Here is a 16,343-nt window from a genome sequence, read left to right as displayed (position 1 = left end):
TATTTTCTCCTATGCACGTGGCGACTGAACAAATTATCGTTCTTTTTAAAAATCAAATTCAGCCAGCCCAGCCTCTGTTTCTTTCTATTATGAGACAAGTAGAAGAAAAATAAATGTATTCTTTTCCTTTTTATACGAATGATGGTTACTTTTTTAAGTAAGGTTTATTGTTAGAGAATGATAGAATAGCCTGATTCCTTTGCTAATTAGACAATTTGACAGTTAAAAAGCTTACACGTCAGTTAGTTACGTCAGTCAGTTCAGTAGTCTTTGTCATCGTAATTTTGACCACGGAATTTATTCTAAAAACTAACTTCTTAAGTTAAATTATCCAAACTGGCATCAAAACGATTATTGTTCGTGGGCTACCACAGCTTCTCACCCACGGTGTCATATCGAGCCAGCTACAATAGGTTATGTTTTGTACATTCTTATTAGATTCCTTAGCTAGCGCTATTGGAGCTTTTATTTAGTGTAGTCATCACTTATTAACCCATTATATCCTATTAACGTTGTTAAATAAACACCCGAATCAGTTCTTTAGCTTGTGTGCTGTTAATATCCGTTGTTTTTTTGAAGTTTTTCCTTACCAGAGCAGGTAAGTTCTTGTTTGGTATTTTGCTAAAGTAATGAACACATCAGTTGTTATGCGGCTTTTTTGTCCTTGAAACGTACTTCGAATTACTCATTATCTACCTACGCCATGGACAAATGACAGTATGGGTACCACTACACCAAATAGTATTGATTTATTTTATCATGACAACATTTATCAAATCATTCATCATTTTTATTCTTATATGGTATCCTACTAATAACTGATGGCAGATTTTTTTTTGACATTAATAAGTGCTTGTTATAAGCCCAATAAATTGAATAAATATATTTTGACTTTGACTTTGACTTTGAAATATTGTAAGTAAATGGTAATTGGAAATAAATGGAAAAAAATATACATTGTTTCTTTACATTGTATAATTTACATTGTTTCTTTTTTTATTTTATTTGTATGTAATCATTAAACAATCTTACTTGCTGACATATCTTACAAATATGAATACAAGCAAGTTTGTTAATTTCATTATGCCTTCACACTTTGTGCTCAATTTATCATTATGAAATTTAGTATGGAAATATTAAACAAAAATTCCTCTTGTTTAAATTAATTTGGTCACTAGGGCAGCTGTTCTCAAAGTTTTTTGGCAACAGAACCCTATCTCAAAACCACATATTTGTCGGAGCCCTAAAATAAACAAAAACAAGTAATTGAATGGGAGGTTGTACTTTGTCACCTTACAGTACACCTTGAGTTACTTATTTTAACTATATCCAGTCTTTTTGCAAAAACCCCTGCAGAATCATCATGGAGCCTCAGGGTTTGCGGAGCTCACTTTGAGAATGGCTGCTCTAGGGGAAGAATTTTTTGGAAATCCATTTAATACAAGACGAGAGGGATGGTACAATATGAACTTCGATTTTCGAATTTTGTATTAGTCCCTGTATTGATGGGTAGCCATTATTTTAGTCAGTTGTTTTCTTAGCATCTTTCTCTTGCCAAGCTGTGCAGTCGCAATCTAATCAAAATCATTGTGTACATCACGGGCAGTAAGGGGATTACAAACTCTGAATAATTAAAAGCCTAATAGACTTGTTAGTAACCCCCTTTATAAGGCCCTTAATGCACAATGTATGTATTCTTCATATATATTTTTTGTATTGCTTACAATGTTTAGGGGAAAAATAAGTGGGGGAGTAATTGGACTGTATGCGGGATAACTTGAACTTCTTTACTGATCTACAATTGAACTCAAAGTGTCCTATATTACATTATGCTAGCTTATACATTATACTAGAACAGCTCTATGGTACTGAGCGCATTCCAAATCAATCAACACAATCCAGATAAATCATGTGCCAGCCATTTTTAGTTTAGCCTTAAGATTCATTGTGTTGTGTTGTTTTTATCATTATACTTAATCCCCATTTAAATTGTAAAAGTTTTTGACTGGCAACACCTAATGTTTTTTTTTGTGTTGGCAACCCAAAACCTGAATGTATAACTTAACCTTTCAGCTACACATTCCTCGTCCGCATGCACTCCAACATGACGTCCCCGCAGTGCGCCCCGCGGCAGCCGCGTAGCCCCGGCCCCCGCGGCCCCGGGAGCAACCCCGGAACCCCCGGAACCCCGACCCCCGCTGTTTTGAAGCGATACGACGACATTACCAAGTCGCAGGAGGATAAGAGGGAGTATAGGTGAGTGATCTACAATAGCTGGTGGTCTATTAATCAGGATTAGTAAAGACAGTGAGGATTAGTAAGGATTAGTAGTTAGTGAGGATTAGTAAAGATTAGCAAAGACTGAAAATTTGTAAGGACTGTAAGTAATCCTTGGATTAGTAGACAATGAGAATCCGTAAGAATTAGTAGACAGTGAGGATTAATAATGATTAGTAAATACAGTGAGGATTAGTAGACAGTGAGAATCCGTAAGCTCAAAGTCACTCAAAGGGCTATGGAGAGGGCTATGCTCGGGGTTTCTCTGCGGGATAGAATCAGAAATGATGATATCCGCAATAGAACTAAGGTTACCGACATAGCTCGAAGAATTGCGAAACTGAAGTGGCAATGGGCGGGGCACATTGCTCGCAGGACTGATGGCCGATGGGGTCAAAAGGTTCTCGAATGGCGTCCGCGGACCGGTAGACGAGCTGGCGGTAGGCCTCCAACAAGATGGAGCGACGACCTGGTTAAGATCGCGGGATCGCGGTGGATGCGAAAAGCACAAGACCGGTCTGAGTGGAGAGCCTTGGGGGAGGCCTATGTCCAGCAGTGGACGTCTTTCGGCTGACATGATGATGATGATGATGAGAATCCGTAAGAATTAGTAGACAGTGAGGATTAATAATGATTAGTAAATGCAGTGGGGATGCTAATCCACACTTGACTACAAGACAGTGAGGATTAATGAGGATTCGTAGACAAAGGATTAGTAAGGATTAGCAAAGATGGTGAGGATAAGTAAGGATTAGTAAAAACAGTGAGTATTACCTCGGATTAGTAAGTACAGTGAGGCTTACTAAGGATTAGTAGATGATGAGGATTAATAAGGATTAGTAAGTACGGTGGGGATTAGTCAAAATAGTGAGGATTAATAAAATTTTGTAGACAGGACTAGTCAAGACAAAGAGGATTACTAAGGATTAGTAGACAGTGACGATTAGTAAGGTTTAGTCGAGACAGCCGAAGAAGCCGAAGGCCGTGAAGACCAATTGATTGACCAATAAATATTCCCTTATATTATTTTATTCCCTTTAAATATAAATTCCTCTATTGAATGATATCAAAATCTTCCACCAGCAGAACATTCATATAATGAATTACCTATTTTAAGAAACTTCTAATATGGCAGATTATATGTAATGGATTTAAACCCCATTTATAAAGGAATATCCTTTTTTTAGAAATGGCAACTTGATCTAACTTTAATCTTCAAAATAGAGCCTCCCCTTTAATAGAACAAATTATTTTTTTTCATGATCATACATTAGTTATTCTAATTATAATTACTATTTTAGTAGGATATTTAATAATTAGTTTATTTTTTAATTCTTATATTAATCGATTTTTATTAGAAGGACAAATAATTGAATTAATTTGAACAATTTTACCAGCTATCACTTTAATCTTTATTGCTTTACCTTCTTTACGATTACTTTATTTATTAGATGAACTTAATAATCCTTTAATTACCTTAAAATCAATTGGTCATTGATTGATTGGTCATTGGTGAAGCCGTGGTGGCCTAGTGGTTTGACCTATCGCCTCTCAAACAGAGGGTCGTGGGTTCAAACCCCGGCTCGCACCTCTGAGTTTTTCGAAATTCATGTGCGGAATTACATTTGAAATTTACCACGAGCTTTGCGGTGAAGGAAAAACATCGTGAGGAAACCTGCACAAACCTGCGAAGAAATTCAATGGTGCGTGTGAAGTTCCCAATCCGCACTGGGCCCGCGTGGGAACTATGGCCCAAGCCCTCTTGTTCTGAGAGGAGGCCTGTGCCCAGCAGTGGGACGTATATAGGCTGGGATGAGTCGAGACAGGGAGGATTGATAATGATTAGTAAATACAGTAGGGATTAGTCAAGACAGTGAGGATTAATGAAGATTCGTAGACAAAGGATTAGTAAGGATTAGCAAAGATGGTGAGGATAAGCAAGGATTAGTAAAAACAGTTAGTATTACTACGGATTAGTAAGTACAGTGAGGCTTACTAAGGATTAGTAGATGATGAGGATTAATAAGGATTAGTAAGTACGGTGGGGATTAGTCAAAATAGTGAGGATTAATAAAATTTTGTAGACAGGACTAGTCAAGACAAAGAGGATTACTAAGGATTAGTAGACAGTGACGATTAGTAAGGTTTAGTCGAGACAGGGAGGATTGATAATGATTAGTAAATACAGTAGGGATTAGTCAAGACAGTGAGGATTAATGAAGATTCGTAGACAAAGGATTAGTAAGGATTAGCAAAGATGGTGAGGATAAGCAAGGATTAGTAAAAACAGTTAGTATTACTACGGATTAGTAAGTACAGTGAGGCTTACTAAGGATTAGTAGATGATGAGGATTAATAAGGATTAGTAAGTACGGTGAGGATTAGTCAAAATAGTGAGGATTAATAAAATTTAGTAGACAGGACTAGTCAAGACAAAGAGGATTACTAAGGATTAATAGACAGTGACGATTAGTAAGGTTTAGTCGAGACAGGGAGGATTGATAAGGATTAGTAGATTGTGAGGATTAGTAAGGATTAGTAGACAGTGAGGATTAATAATGATTAGTAAATACAGTGGGGATTAGTCAAGTTAGTGAGGATTATTGAGGATTCGTAGACAAAGGATTAGTAAGGATTTGCAAAGACGGTGAGGATAAGTAAGGATTAGTAAAAACAGTGAGTATTACTACGGATTAGTAAGTACAGTGAGGCTTACTAAGGATTAGTAGATGATGAGGATTAATAAGGATTAGTAAGTACAGTGAGGATTAGTCAAGATAGTGAGGATTAATAAGATTTAGTAGACAGGACTAGTCAAGACAAAGAGGATTACTAAGGATTAGTAGACAGTGACGATTAGTCGAGACAGGGAGGATTGATAATGATTAGTAAATACAGTGGGGATTAGTCAAGACAGTGAGGATTAACCAGGATTCGTAGACAAAGGATTAGTAAGGATTAGCAAAGACGGTGAGGATAAGTAAGGATTAGTAAAAACAGTCAGTATTACTACGGATTAGTAAGCACAGTGAGGCTTACTAAGGATTAGTAGCTGATGAGGATTAATAAGGATTAGTAAGTACGGTGAGGATTAGTCAAAATAGTGAGGATTAATAAAATTTAGTAGACAGGACTAGTCAAGACAAAGAGGATTACTAAGGATTAGTAGACAGTGACGATTAGTAAGGTTTAGTCGAGACAGGGAGGATTGATAAGGATTAGTAGACTGTGAGGATTAGTAAGGATTAGTAGACAGTGAGGATTAATAATGATTAGTAAATACAGTGGGGATTAGTCAAGACAGTAAGGATTATTGAGGATTCGTAGACAAAGGATTAGTAAGGATTAGCAAAGACAGTGAGAATAAGTAAGGATTAGTAAAAAAAGTAAGTATTACTACGGATTAGTACAGTGAGGATTAGTCAAGATAGTGAGGATTAATAAGATTTTGTAGACAGGACTAGTCAATACAAAGAGGATTACTAAGGATTAGTAGACAGTGAGGATTAATAATGATTAGTAAATACAGTGGGGATTAGTCAAGACGGTAAGGATTATTGAGGATTCGTAGACAAAGGATTAGTAAGGATTAGCAAAGACGGTGAGAATAAGTAAGGATTAGTAAAAAAAGTAAGTATTACTACGGATTAGTAAGTACAGTGAGGATTAGTCAAGATAGTGAGGATTAATAAGATTTTGTAGACAGGACTAGTCAATACAAAGAGGATTACTAAGGATTAGTAGACAGTGACGATTAGTAAGGTTTAATCGAGACAGGGAGGATTGATAAGGATTAGTAGACTGTGAGGATTAGTAAGGATTAGTAGACAGTGAGGATTAATAATGATTAGTAAATACAGTGGGGATTAGTCAAAACAGTGAGGATTATTGAGGATTCGTAGACAAAGGATTAGTAAGGATTAGCAAAGACGGTGAGGATAAGTAAGGATTAGTAAAAACAGTGAGTATTACTACGGATTAGTAAGTACAGTGAGGCTTACTAAGGATTAGTAGATGATGAGGATTAATAAGGATTAGTAAGTACAGTGAGGATTAGTCAAGATAGTGAGGATTAATAAGATTTAGTAGACAGGACTAGTCAAGACAAAGAGGATTACTAAGGATTAGTAGACAGTGACGATTAGTAATGTTTAGTCGAGACAGGCTGGATTGATAAGGATTAGTAGACTGAGGATTAATAAGTATTAGTCAAGTCAGAGAGGATTAATAATATTAATTAGCAAAGACAGTGAGGATTACTAAGGATTAGTAGGCAGTAGGTATTAATTAGGATTAGTAAAGACAGTGAGGATTACAAAGGATTAGTAAGTACAGTGAGGATTAGTCAAGAGAGTGAGGATTAATAAGATTTTGTAGACAGGACTAGTCAATACAAAGAGGATTACTAAGGATTAGTAGACAGTGACGATTAGTAAGGTTTAATCGAGACAGGGAGGATTGATAAGGATTAGTAGACTGTGAGGATTAGTAAGGATTAGTAGACAGTGAGGATTAATAATGATTAGTAAATACAGTGGGGATTAGTCAAGACAGTGAGGATTAATGAGGATTCGTAGACAAAGGATTAGTAAGGATTAGCAAAGATGGTGAGGATAAGTAAGGATTAGTAAAAACAGTGAGGATTACTACGGATTAGTAAGTACAGTGAGGCTTACTAAGGATTAGTAGATGATGAGGATTAATAAGGATTAGTAAGTACAGTGAGGATTAGTCAAGATAGTGAGGATTAATAAGATTTAGTAGACAGGACTAGTCAAGACAAAGAGGATTACTAAGGATTAGTAGACAGTGACGATTAGTAATGTTTAGTCGAGACAGGCTGGATTGATAAGGATTAGTAGACTGAGGATTAATAAGTATTAGTCAAGTCAGAGAGGATTAATAATATTAATTAGCAAAGACAGTGAGGATTACTAAGGATTAGTAGGCAGTAGGTATTAATTAGGATTAGTAAAGACAGTGAGGATTACAAAGGATTAGTAAGTACAGTGAGGATTACTAAGGATTAGAAACTGATTTGGATTAGTAAGGATTAGTGGACAGTGAGGACTAGTCAAGACAGAGAGGATTACTAAGGATTAGTAGACAGTGAGGATTAGTTAGGATTAGTAGACAGTAAGGATTAATAAGGATTAGTCAAGTCAAGACAGAGATGATTAATAAGGATTAGTAAACAGAGGATTAGTAATGATTAGTGAAGACAGACAGGATTAATAAGGTTTAGTAGACAGTGAGGATTAGTAAGGATTAGCAAAGATTTAAGTAATCCAGGAGACACCAAACTACACGAAAAAGTTGATTAATCCATTTGTTCACAACACAAGACAACAATATTATTGAGTACCTGCATAATAGCCAACACGAAGGTAGACCTGTTTCCTTAGATTGTTCATCATGAGTTGTTTGTTGCAGAGGCCTGGAGCTCTCAAATCGCCTTAAAGTCTTGCTGATCAGCGACCCGACTACTGACAAGTCAGCAGCGGCCTTGGACGTCAATGTTGGTATGTCGTGCCCTTTTTAAGGCTCATTTTCATTGGTCGTTACGGCCCGCATGCGGGGTGAAGCGGGGTGCCGGAGACTTTTGTTTGTAACATGCCATATGTTGCATTCAGGAAGCATTTTCGTAAATCGAATAGCAGCAGGCGAGGACCAATGAAAATGAGCCTTTATACTCCGCAGATTTGATTTAAAACCCATAGAATAGAAAAAACCCCTTTTTTTATACGACTGGATGGAAAACGAGCAAGTGGGTCTCCTGATGGTAAGAGATCACCACGGCCCTTAAATATCTGCAACACCAGGGGTATTGCCAGTAATTTCACCGGCTGTCTTACTCTCCACGCCGAAACACAACAGTGCAAGCACTGCTGCTTCACGGCAGGATTAGCGAGCAAGATGGTGGTAGCAATCCGTGCGGACCTTGCACAAGGTCCTACCACCTGCATACAAAGCTGCTGTTTTTAAAACTAAATACAAAAACATACACACTGTAGTACAAAAAGTAAACACGCCTTTACGCAACTTTTTTTTATTAGGAAATTTATATGTTACTAGCTGTTGCCCGCGACTCCATCCGGGTAGAAGTATGAAATAGTTATTTGTGTCACAAGGGAGCAAAATGGTGTATTTACGGCGAGGGCGTACATTGAATCCAGAATGTAGCGAAGGATTCTACAATAGAATCCTGAGCGTAATGAGGGATTCAAGTGTTAACGCCCAAGATAAAAATAATTTTGCTCCCGAGTCGCTCATACAACTTTTCACAACGAGCATTAAGAAACTTGAAAAAAAACAATTCTATATATTATTAAAGAACAACCAGCATAGAAAATGGCATGGCTTTCCAATTATCAACTTCAAAAAATGGCATTTGCAATAAAACACTTAGAAAAGCCTTGAACAGAAAAGTTGCACTTTGCTGCCTCTCGTCAGGGAGGAAAAGTTACTTTTCTGAAGGAGAGGTGTGAAAAAACATGTTAACAATCATACAGAGAACAAAAAGATACAAAACAGATATAGAGAAACCATATCGTAATACAGGGAGCCGTGTTATGTAATGAAGATAAGGCGCTGACTCAGCATAATGCCGCGGCAAACAAGCCGTAGCGCTGGTATTCTGCCAGTACCTGTACAAAGGCGGACTTATCCCTTTAAGAGATCTCTACCAGTCAACCTTTGAGTGGATGAGAGCAGCAACACGTTAGGGTGCGTTTAAGAGTTAAAATAGTGGAAGCTACTATACAGTGCTTTAAACAATATAATACATAAACTACAATATAAATAAATAAACTACTATATATATGACCATAATACATATAATATATAAGCATATTAAACAAAGGAATGTTCTCAAATATTTAAGGAGAAGGTGTAAGCCACATTCTTCTCAAGCCTTCCCTGAAATATCCCACGGTGGGAGATTGCCTGACGGAGGTCGGTAGCCGATTCCACAGCCTGGCAGATTGCACTGCATTTATAGTTGTCTACAACTGTATCTCGTATAGCTTCTTTGTTTTTTTTTGTCAGGAAAATGAATACAACAAGTTCTTATCGGAGCACGGGGGCTCGTCCAACGCATCGACGTCGTCCGACCACACGACCTACTACTTCGACGTGCTGCCAGACTATCTGGGGAAGTCGCTCGACATGTGAGTATGAGAGAGAAAGAGAGAGAGAGAGAGGAAAACACTGTTGCCTAACAAAAGTATATACATGTGGTACCGGTAGAGCCTTACTATAACCTCTTGCTGGCTGCAGTACGAATGGGCCGGCTCGACCGGGTTAGTACCGCACTCCCACAGAATTCGGCGTGAAATATTAGTATCGTACGGTGAATGGGAGATCCGGAGACCCAACTCCCCTCCCCCTCTAGCCATCCTTATAATGCTGTAGGTGTCCATGGGCGGCAGTGATAGCTTACCATCAGGTGACCCGTATGTTCGTTTTGCAGCTATTTGATAAAAAAAATCTCAGTTATGTGGGTCAATCAACTTTTTTACCGACACTAATCTGTCCGCGACATTTTTCAAACAATTGCAGATTTTTGTAAGTAAACATGTTTTTTCTGTAATTTAATAGATGGTGTACATGAATACGTGCCATCCTACGTAAGTTCAACCCTATTAAAACGTGAAATATCTTGTTGGAAGTACGATTTTTCGGTAACGCCAGAGACAATTTTGGTAACGCAGGAGACGCCCAAAGTGTCGGTAAAATAGTTGATTGGCCCATATATCAAATCTAAGAGCCCCCCCCCCCATACTAGCGTCTTTCGAGCGTTATCGTCGTGCCAGCGTCAACGCTGCGCGGACGTCTCTAGTTTGGGTGACAATGCAAGTAAAGTCGACTAAAAGTACAGTCGGCAAAAAAAGCTGGTATTAAAAATGAAATTTTTGCCAAAAACTTATTTTATTATCTCCCCGTCCCGTTGTTCTATCTGTCTGTAATCAAATCTTGCAAGTTAAATTTGACCGACTTCCAGTAGTCAGATTGACTTGATATTTGGAATACTTATGTAAATCGCGTGACAATACAATAATCTAGTAGTGTCATCCTGGTAGTCTAGCCAGGATCGTCTCCGCAGGACGGAACTCTTCAATGATTTATAGCATCGCCTTGAAATTTGGTACGCAAATGTAGTTTGGGTGCCAATGCAAGTACAGTCACTTCTCAAAAAGGACAATCAGCAAAAAAATCTTGTATTAAAAATTAAATTTTTACCAAAAACTAATTTTATATATTAAATATTCACCACATGCCACTGATATTGAACAGTTTCGCCCAATTCTTCATCGCCCCTCTCTTCACGGAGACAGCAACCGGACGGGAGTTGAGCGCCGTCAACTCGGAACATGAAAAGAACACCAGCTCGGACACTTGGCGGCTGGACCAGCTTAACAAGAGCACGGCGTCTCCGGACCATCCTTACCACAAGTTTGGGACTGGTAAGACATTTTTTTTTTAAATACAAACTGAAATATAGATGCACAGAAAAAACAGAAAAATAAGACCATCACTGGGAATCGAACCCAGGTCCTCGGTAATCCGTACCGCGTGCTATACCGCTACACCACTGATGGTCAACGGTACCGACCGAATTTTCCCTATGCACCTCATATCTCAGCTTGTGTTTCTTACTTAGTCACTTAAGCAGCGACGCTAGCGACATCTATGCCGTAAGCCCTCAAACTTTTTTTTACACAAAACTGACCTATCTCACTTGATGTAAGTGCAGATGAGGCCAAAGGTGTATCTCACTGGTTCAGTAACAGCCTATTCACTCTAGCCTTGAAGAGCCCTAGATTGTATTTATCCGGAAATACAGAAGACGGGAGCGAATTCCATTCCTTAGCAGTTCGAAAGTAGCATTATGAAAGATGAAGCAAACTGCTTCGTGCGAACCATTGGAACACAAATATATAGAGTATCTATTTCTCAAAAAGTTGTCCCGTCATGGAATTAACAAGAAATCAGTTTTGTCAAGAAATTATTAACACTAAAGACGAGATCATAAAACATAAACTGCATAAAACATCCAAAATTTCTTGACGTCAGGATAACGTCGCGAAATCTTGTGAGGAAAAAATCGTAATACGGTATTTGACTATTTTGTATATGTCTTATAAATTAAAACTACACAATGCCTGTTATCGAATAGAAAAACAATTTTTAAGCTACCTTTCCAAATAACAAAGTTATAAAGATTTGAAATTCAAGATTAGACAGAGAAAGACATACTGGCATGTGACGTCACACGCTAGTACCGCCATACTTGCTGCATAGAGAAAAGCGTTTGAAAAAGGCACGGGTATATAGATTTTTCAAAAAATCACTTTAAATCCAATTTTCAACCGATTTAAATTTTCTCTTCGCTAAACACTGTCTGTATATCTATATTTTCATAATAATATTAAGATGTGGCAAAATCAGGAGTTGTCAAATACCGTATTTTGTAACAACATCGAAACTTTCTATTGGATCCAACAACAAAGATTATCTGACTTCTTATAACCTTTACCACAAGGTTTTGTGTATATTTAAACACAATTTTACTTATTTTTGTGTGCGTCAGGTTTTTTTTTAATAAGTGGACCACTGAAAATGGTCAACTTTTTGAGAAATAATCATAAGGGTGAAGACGCTCCTCCTGCCTGGAAGTCCGTTGGTAAAATGGAGATGGACGAATAAGATCATGTAATTCCTGCGCACACTGACCAAAAAATATAAATATACGCTGGCAATGGGCGGGCCACATCGCTCGAAGAACAGATAACCGTTGGGGGAGAAATGTCCTCGAGTGGCGACCACGAACCGGAAGACGAAGCGTTGTCATTCATTGTGGCTCTAAGGGTATTGTATATGCAAATACGAGGTAGTTCTGAAATTACAAACTACCCGTAGATGTCAGTCTGAATAAAGGATTAAACAGTTTACGTGTACTCGGTGTTTCATTGGTATTTTAAGTATCAAAACACTACAAAGGAGATACTACACTTTTTACCCGACTGCCCGAAGGAGGGTTATGTTTTTCGAGCGTATGTATGTATGTGTGTATGTAAGTATGTATGTATGTATGTGGGTATGTATGTCCATTTCTTTGGTCTTCGCTGCAGCCTAAACGGTTGGACGGATTGTAACATTCGAGGTATCATTTGATTGGTCATAACTGTCGGAGTGACATTGGGTATATAATATTTCAATATGGCGTCTGCGAAAAAAAATATGGCGAAGGAATAAAAAAATATATTTTGCATTGTAACAATATGGGAATCATCATCATCATCATCAGCCCGAAGACGTCCACTGCTGGACAAAGGCCTCCCCCTTAGAACGCCACAATGAACGACAACTCGCCACTTGCATCCACCGGTTTCCCGCTACTCTCACGATGTCGAGATATGGGAGATATGGGAATCAAATGAAGGCTAATAACGAGCCCATTCTAAATATAATGGGTTATAATACTTTTAATCTACTACTTTCACATAAATATCAAAAAAGTATAAAATAAAAAACATTAAATTTAAAAAATCAAAAAACCCGACTGCCTTAAAAACTAAAAGGAAGAAAATAAATCTTGTGGTCTAGAACTCTGTCAAGAAGCTCATTTAAGGTTCAACAGTCGGGACCCATTCAAATCGTTACCAGCTCAAAAAATCTTGGCAATGTGTCCCGACTGTTGAACCTGACCACAAGACCACAAGATTTGTTCTAGACCACAAGATTTATTTTCTTCCTTTTAGTTTTTAAGGCAGTCGGGTTTTTGTTTTTTTTTTCAGCAGTGGACGTCTTCTGGCTGATGATGATGACTATGATAATGATGATGATGATGATGGTAAAAAAATGTTTTTGCAGGTGGTAGGACCTTGTGCAAGGTCCGCCCGGATTGCTACCACCATCTTGCTCGCTAATCCTGCCGTGAAGCAGCAGTGCTTGCACTGTTGTGTTTCGGCGTGGAGAGTAAGACAGCCGGTGAAATTACTGGCACTTGAGGTATCCCATCTTAGGCCTCTAGGTTGGCAACGCATCTGCAATACCCCTGGTGTTGCAGATGTTTATGGGCGGTGGTGATCTCTTACCATCAGGAGACCCACTTGCTCGTTTGCCATCCAGTCGAATAAAAAAAAAAAAAAATGTTTGTCACACAGGTAATCGAGAGACCTTGGAAACTATCCCGAAGGAGAAAGGCATCGACGTGCGCAAGGAGCTCTTGAAATTCCACGACAAATGGTACTCCGCCAATATCATGGCTCTCGTCGTTACTGGGAAAGGTAATAATTAGATAATGAACAGACAGACAGACACACACGCGAGTGACCTAATATAAAGCAACGGTTCTTAAGCTTTTTGGCCGGCAACCCTATGTGTATCGCTCTTAAGCGATAAGGCCGCCTATTGCTTACCTTGTAATTTTCTCTGTGTACCTGTTCTCTGTATCGCTTACTATTTCTGGTGTACAATAAAGAGTAATTGTATTGTATTATATTGTATATTTGATGAACTAAAACGATTACTTTGCTTACCTATACAACATCTATCAATACAACATTAAGACATCAGCAAAAAAAACGGAAAAAAACAAGTTTGTTGTATGGGAGCCCCCCTTAAATATTTATTTTATTTTAAGTTAATTATTTATCTTTAAAGTGAATATACGACTTAATATCTATGAATATTTCAAGCGTCTACCTATTGCTGTTATTAATTTCGAGCAAAAAAATCCACGTTTATTGTATGGGAGCCCCCCTCAAATATTTATTTTATTCTGTTTTTAGTATTTGTTGTTATAACGGCAACAGAAATACATAATCTGTGAAAATTTCAACTGTCTAGCTACCACGGTTCATGAGATACAGCCTGGTGACAGACGGACAGACGGATGGACAGCGGAGTCTTAGTAATAGGGTTCCGTTTTTACCCTTTGGGTACGGAACCCTAAAAAGCGTCGTACGGCTGATATGTTGATGTAGATGACCTTTTTTTCAGAATCCCTAGACGAGCTAGAAGCTATGGTGGTGCCCCTCTTCTCAGCAGTGGAGGACACCTCCGTGGTGGCGCCATCTTGGCAGGAGCATCCCTTTCCGCCATCTCTACGCCGCAAGCGCGCCTACTGCCTACCGGTCAAAGACTTGAGGTCGCTCTCTATTGACTTCCCAATACCTGATACTAGGAAACACTATAAAAGCGGGGTGAGTAACTAAGATAATAAACTGACAGATTAATTCAGTTCAAGTGACTAATATATAGAACTTTCAGATGTGTGGTATTTAACGGATTACTCTAAGGCTTTTGACAAAATATTTTATTCGTTATTATTAAAGCAAATAGAGTATTTCCGTACATATTGAGATTAATGCGATAGATCACTTCCTACTTAAGGGATAGAACTCAGGCAGTGACTGTTACGGGCCATACATTGAGTTTCGTCCCAAAAACTTGCGGTGTTCCTCAGGGGTCACACTTAGGTCCGTTATTATTTTATATTTGTATTAATGATGTTAAATCTGTTTTTTTTTTCTGAAAAATGATTAAGTATGTACTTAAATACATATTAAACATCCAAGACCCGAGAGCAATTATTCGTATTATTCATACAAATATCTGCCCCGGCCGGGAATTGAATCCGGGACCTCAAGCTTCGTAGTCAGGTTCGCTAACCACTTGGGTATCCGGTCGTCAACGTGATTTAACTGATGATGTAGTTACTGTGTGCTTTGCCCGTAGCCAGGCCACTACCTGTCGCACCTGCTGGGCCACGAGGGTCCCGGCAGCCTGCTGTCCGAGCTGAAGGCCAGGGGATGGTGTAACAGGTTAGTTCAAAGTCAAAATATCTTTAAATTTAGGCTATAACAAGCATTTATGAATGTCAAAAAAAACTACCACCGGTTCGGAAAAACCTCTGTTGAGAAGAATCCGGCAAGAAACTCGACGAGGTATATTTTTTTAAACATATTCTTATCTTATTATTCTCAATTGATATTGTAAAGACTTGTAATAATTCTGTGTTATAATTGACTCTCTCTCTCTCTCCTCTCTCTCTCTCTCTCTCTTTTAGGGTTCACCACTCATTGATAAATTTTATTTGACGGATAAATGTGATGCCGTCTCCGTCTATTTGAACAAAACAAACAGAGACGGCATCTCAGATATCTGTTACATACAATTAATGGTGAAACAGATGTTAAAATGAAATCGCTCTTGGTCAGTTTTTCAAATATATTTTTTTAAACGCTGCAGCCTTGTGGGTGGCACACGCATCGGCGCGCGAGGTTTCGGCTTCTTCGGCGTGCAGGTGGATCTGACCGAAAATGGCGTCGAGCACATCGACGATATCGTCGTCCTTGTCTTCCAGGTACCGAGGCTTTTTAATATTTCACTTGACTGATATCCTACTATAATAATAGGTGTTCATTCGAGTCTTCCAACCGCCTTATTCATCTGGTCACGTTTTTTACGAATGGCTGTAGATTTTGATATCGTTTTTACGATTATTTGTTAGAGTTCCTCTGTTCCTACCAGATAACTATAAAACTGTATCAGAATATTCATCCATTTTTACAGAAAAGTGTCTAGAAAAATAAGACGGTTGAAAGGCTCGCATAATCGCCGTAATTTTAAAATTGCGAAATTTTCTGAGTATGTGTCTGTATGTCTATGTGTGTTTCTTACTCCTACATCTATACTTAGTTTTTTTAGCGTTAAAAAAAGGGTAAACAATCTTGACCAGTCTTTTTATTGAAAAACGTTTAATTATTAATCCGTAGCCCTTCTTCACAACATACATGACGATGTTTTATGTTCTAAGTTGGTTCGGTTAGGCCTTTTTTTTTAAATGTTCACTTTTGATTTGTTTCCAGTATATAGCGATGCTCCGGGCGACCAAGCCCCAGCGCTGGGTGTGGGAGGAGCAGCGCGACCTCATGGCGATGGAGTTCAGGTTCAAAGACGCGCAGGAGCCCAGGAGCCTGGTCACTTCGCACGTCAGCTTGGTGCAGGTAACAAAAACCGCCCATTACGAAAAAAATCAAGTCATATTACACAATTAA

The 16,343-nt window shown here is 38.4% G+C and overlaps 2 protein-coding genes across 2 annotated transcripts in view; both read left to right on the top strand.

Moving 5' to 3' along the window:
- The first annotated feature begins 254 nt into the window (after positions 1-254).
- LOC141443090 (insulin-degrading enzyme-like) lies at positions 255-7,819 on the top strand. The gene is made up of 3 exons (XM_074108301.1): positions 255-413; positions 2,074-2,256; positions 7,711-7,819. Exons 2-3 carry the CDS (start codon positions 2,093-2,095, stop codon positions 7,817-7,819), a joined length of 273 nt encoding a protein of 90 aa, XP_073964402.1. The 5' UTR covers positions 255-413; positions 2,074-2,092.
- Positions 7,820-8,881: 1,062 nt separating this feature from the next.
- Positions 8,882-16,343, top strand: part of LOC141443089 (insulin-degrading enzyme-like) — a 32,708-nt gene continuing 25,246 nt past the window's right edge. The window contains exons 1-8 of the mRNA XM_074108300.1: positions 8,882-8,920; positions 9,325-9,446; positions 10,573-10,742; positions 13,446-13,568; positions 14,284-14,486; positions 15,022-15,107; positions 15,535-15,649; positions 16,155-16,292. Of these exons, the coding sequence (XP_073964401.1) occupies positions 8,882-8,920; positions 9,325-9,446; positions 10,573-10,742; positions 13,446-13,568; positions 14,284-14,486; positions 15,022-15,107; positions 15,535-15,649; positions 16,155-16,292 (996 nt within the window). The remainder of the gene's footprint in view (positions 8,921-9,324; positions 9,447-10,572; positions 10,743-13,445; positions 13,569-14,283; positions 14,487-15,021; positions 15,108-15,534; positions 15,650-16,154; positions 16,293-16,343) is intronic.

Source organism: Choristoneura fumiferana, chromosome 26, assembly GCF_025370935.1.
Source record: "Choristoneura fumiferana chromosome 26, NRCan_CFum_1, whole genome shotgun sequence".
Classification (NCBI taxonomy): Eukaryota; Metazoa; Arthropoda; class Insecta; order Lepidoptera; family Tortricidae; genus Choristoneura; species Choristoneura fumiferana.
This window is presented reverse-complemented; position numbering and strand designations above follow the sequence as displayed.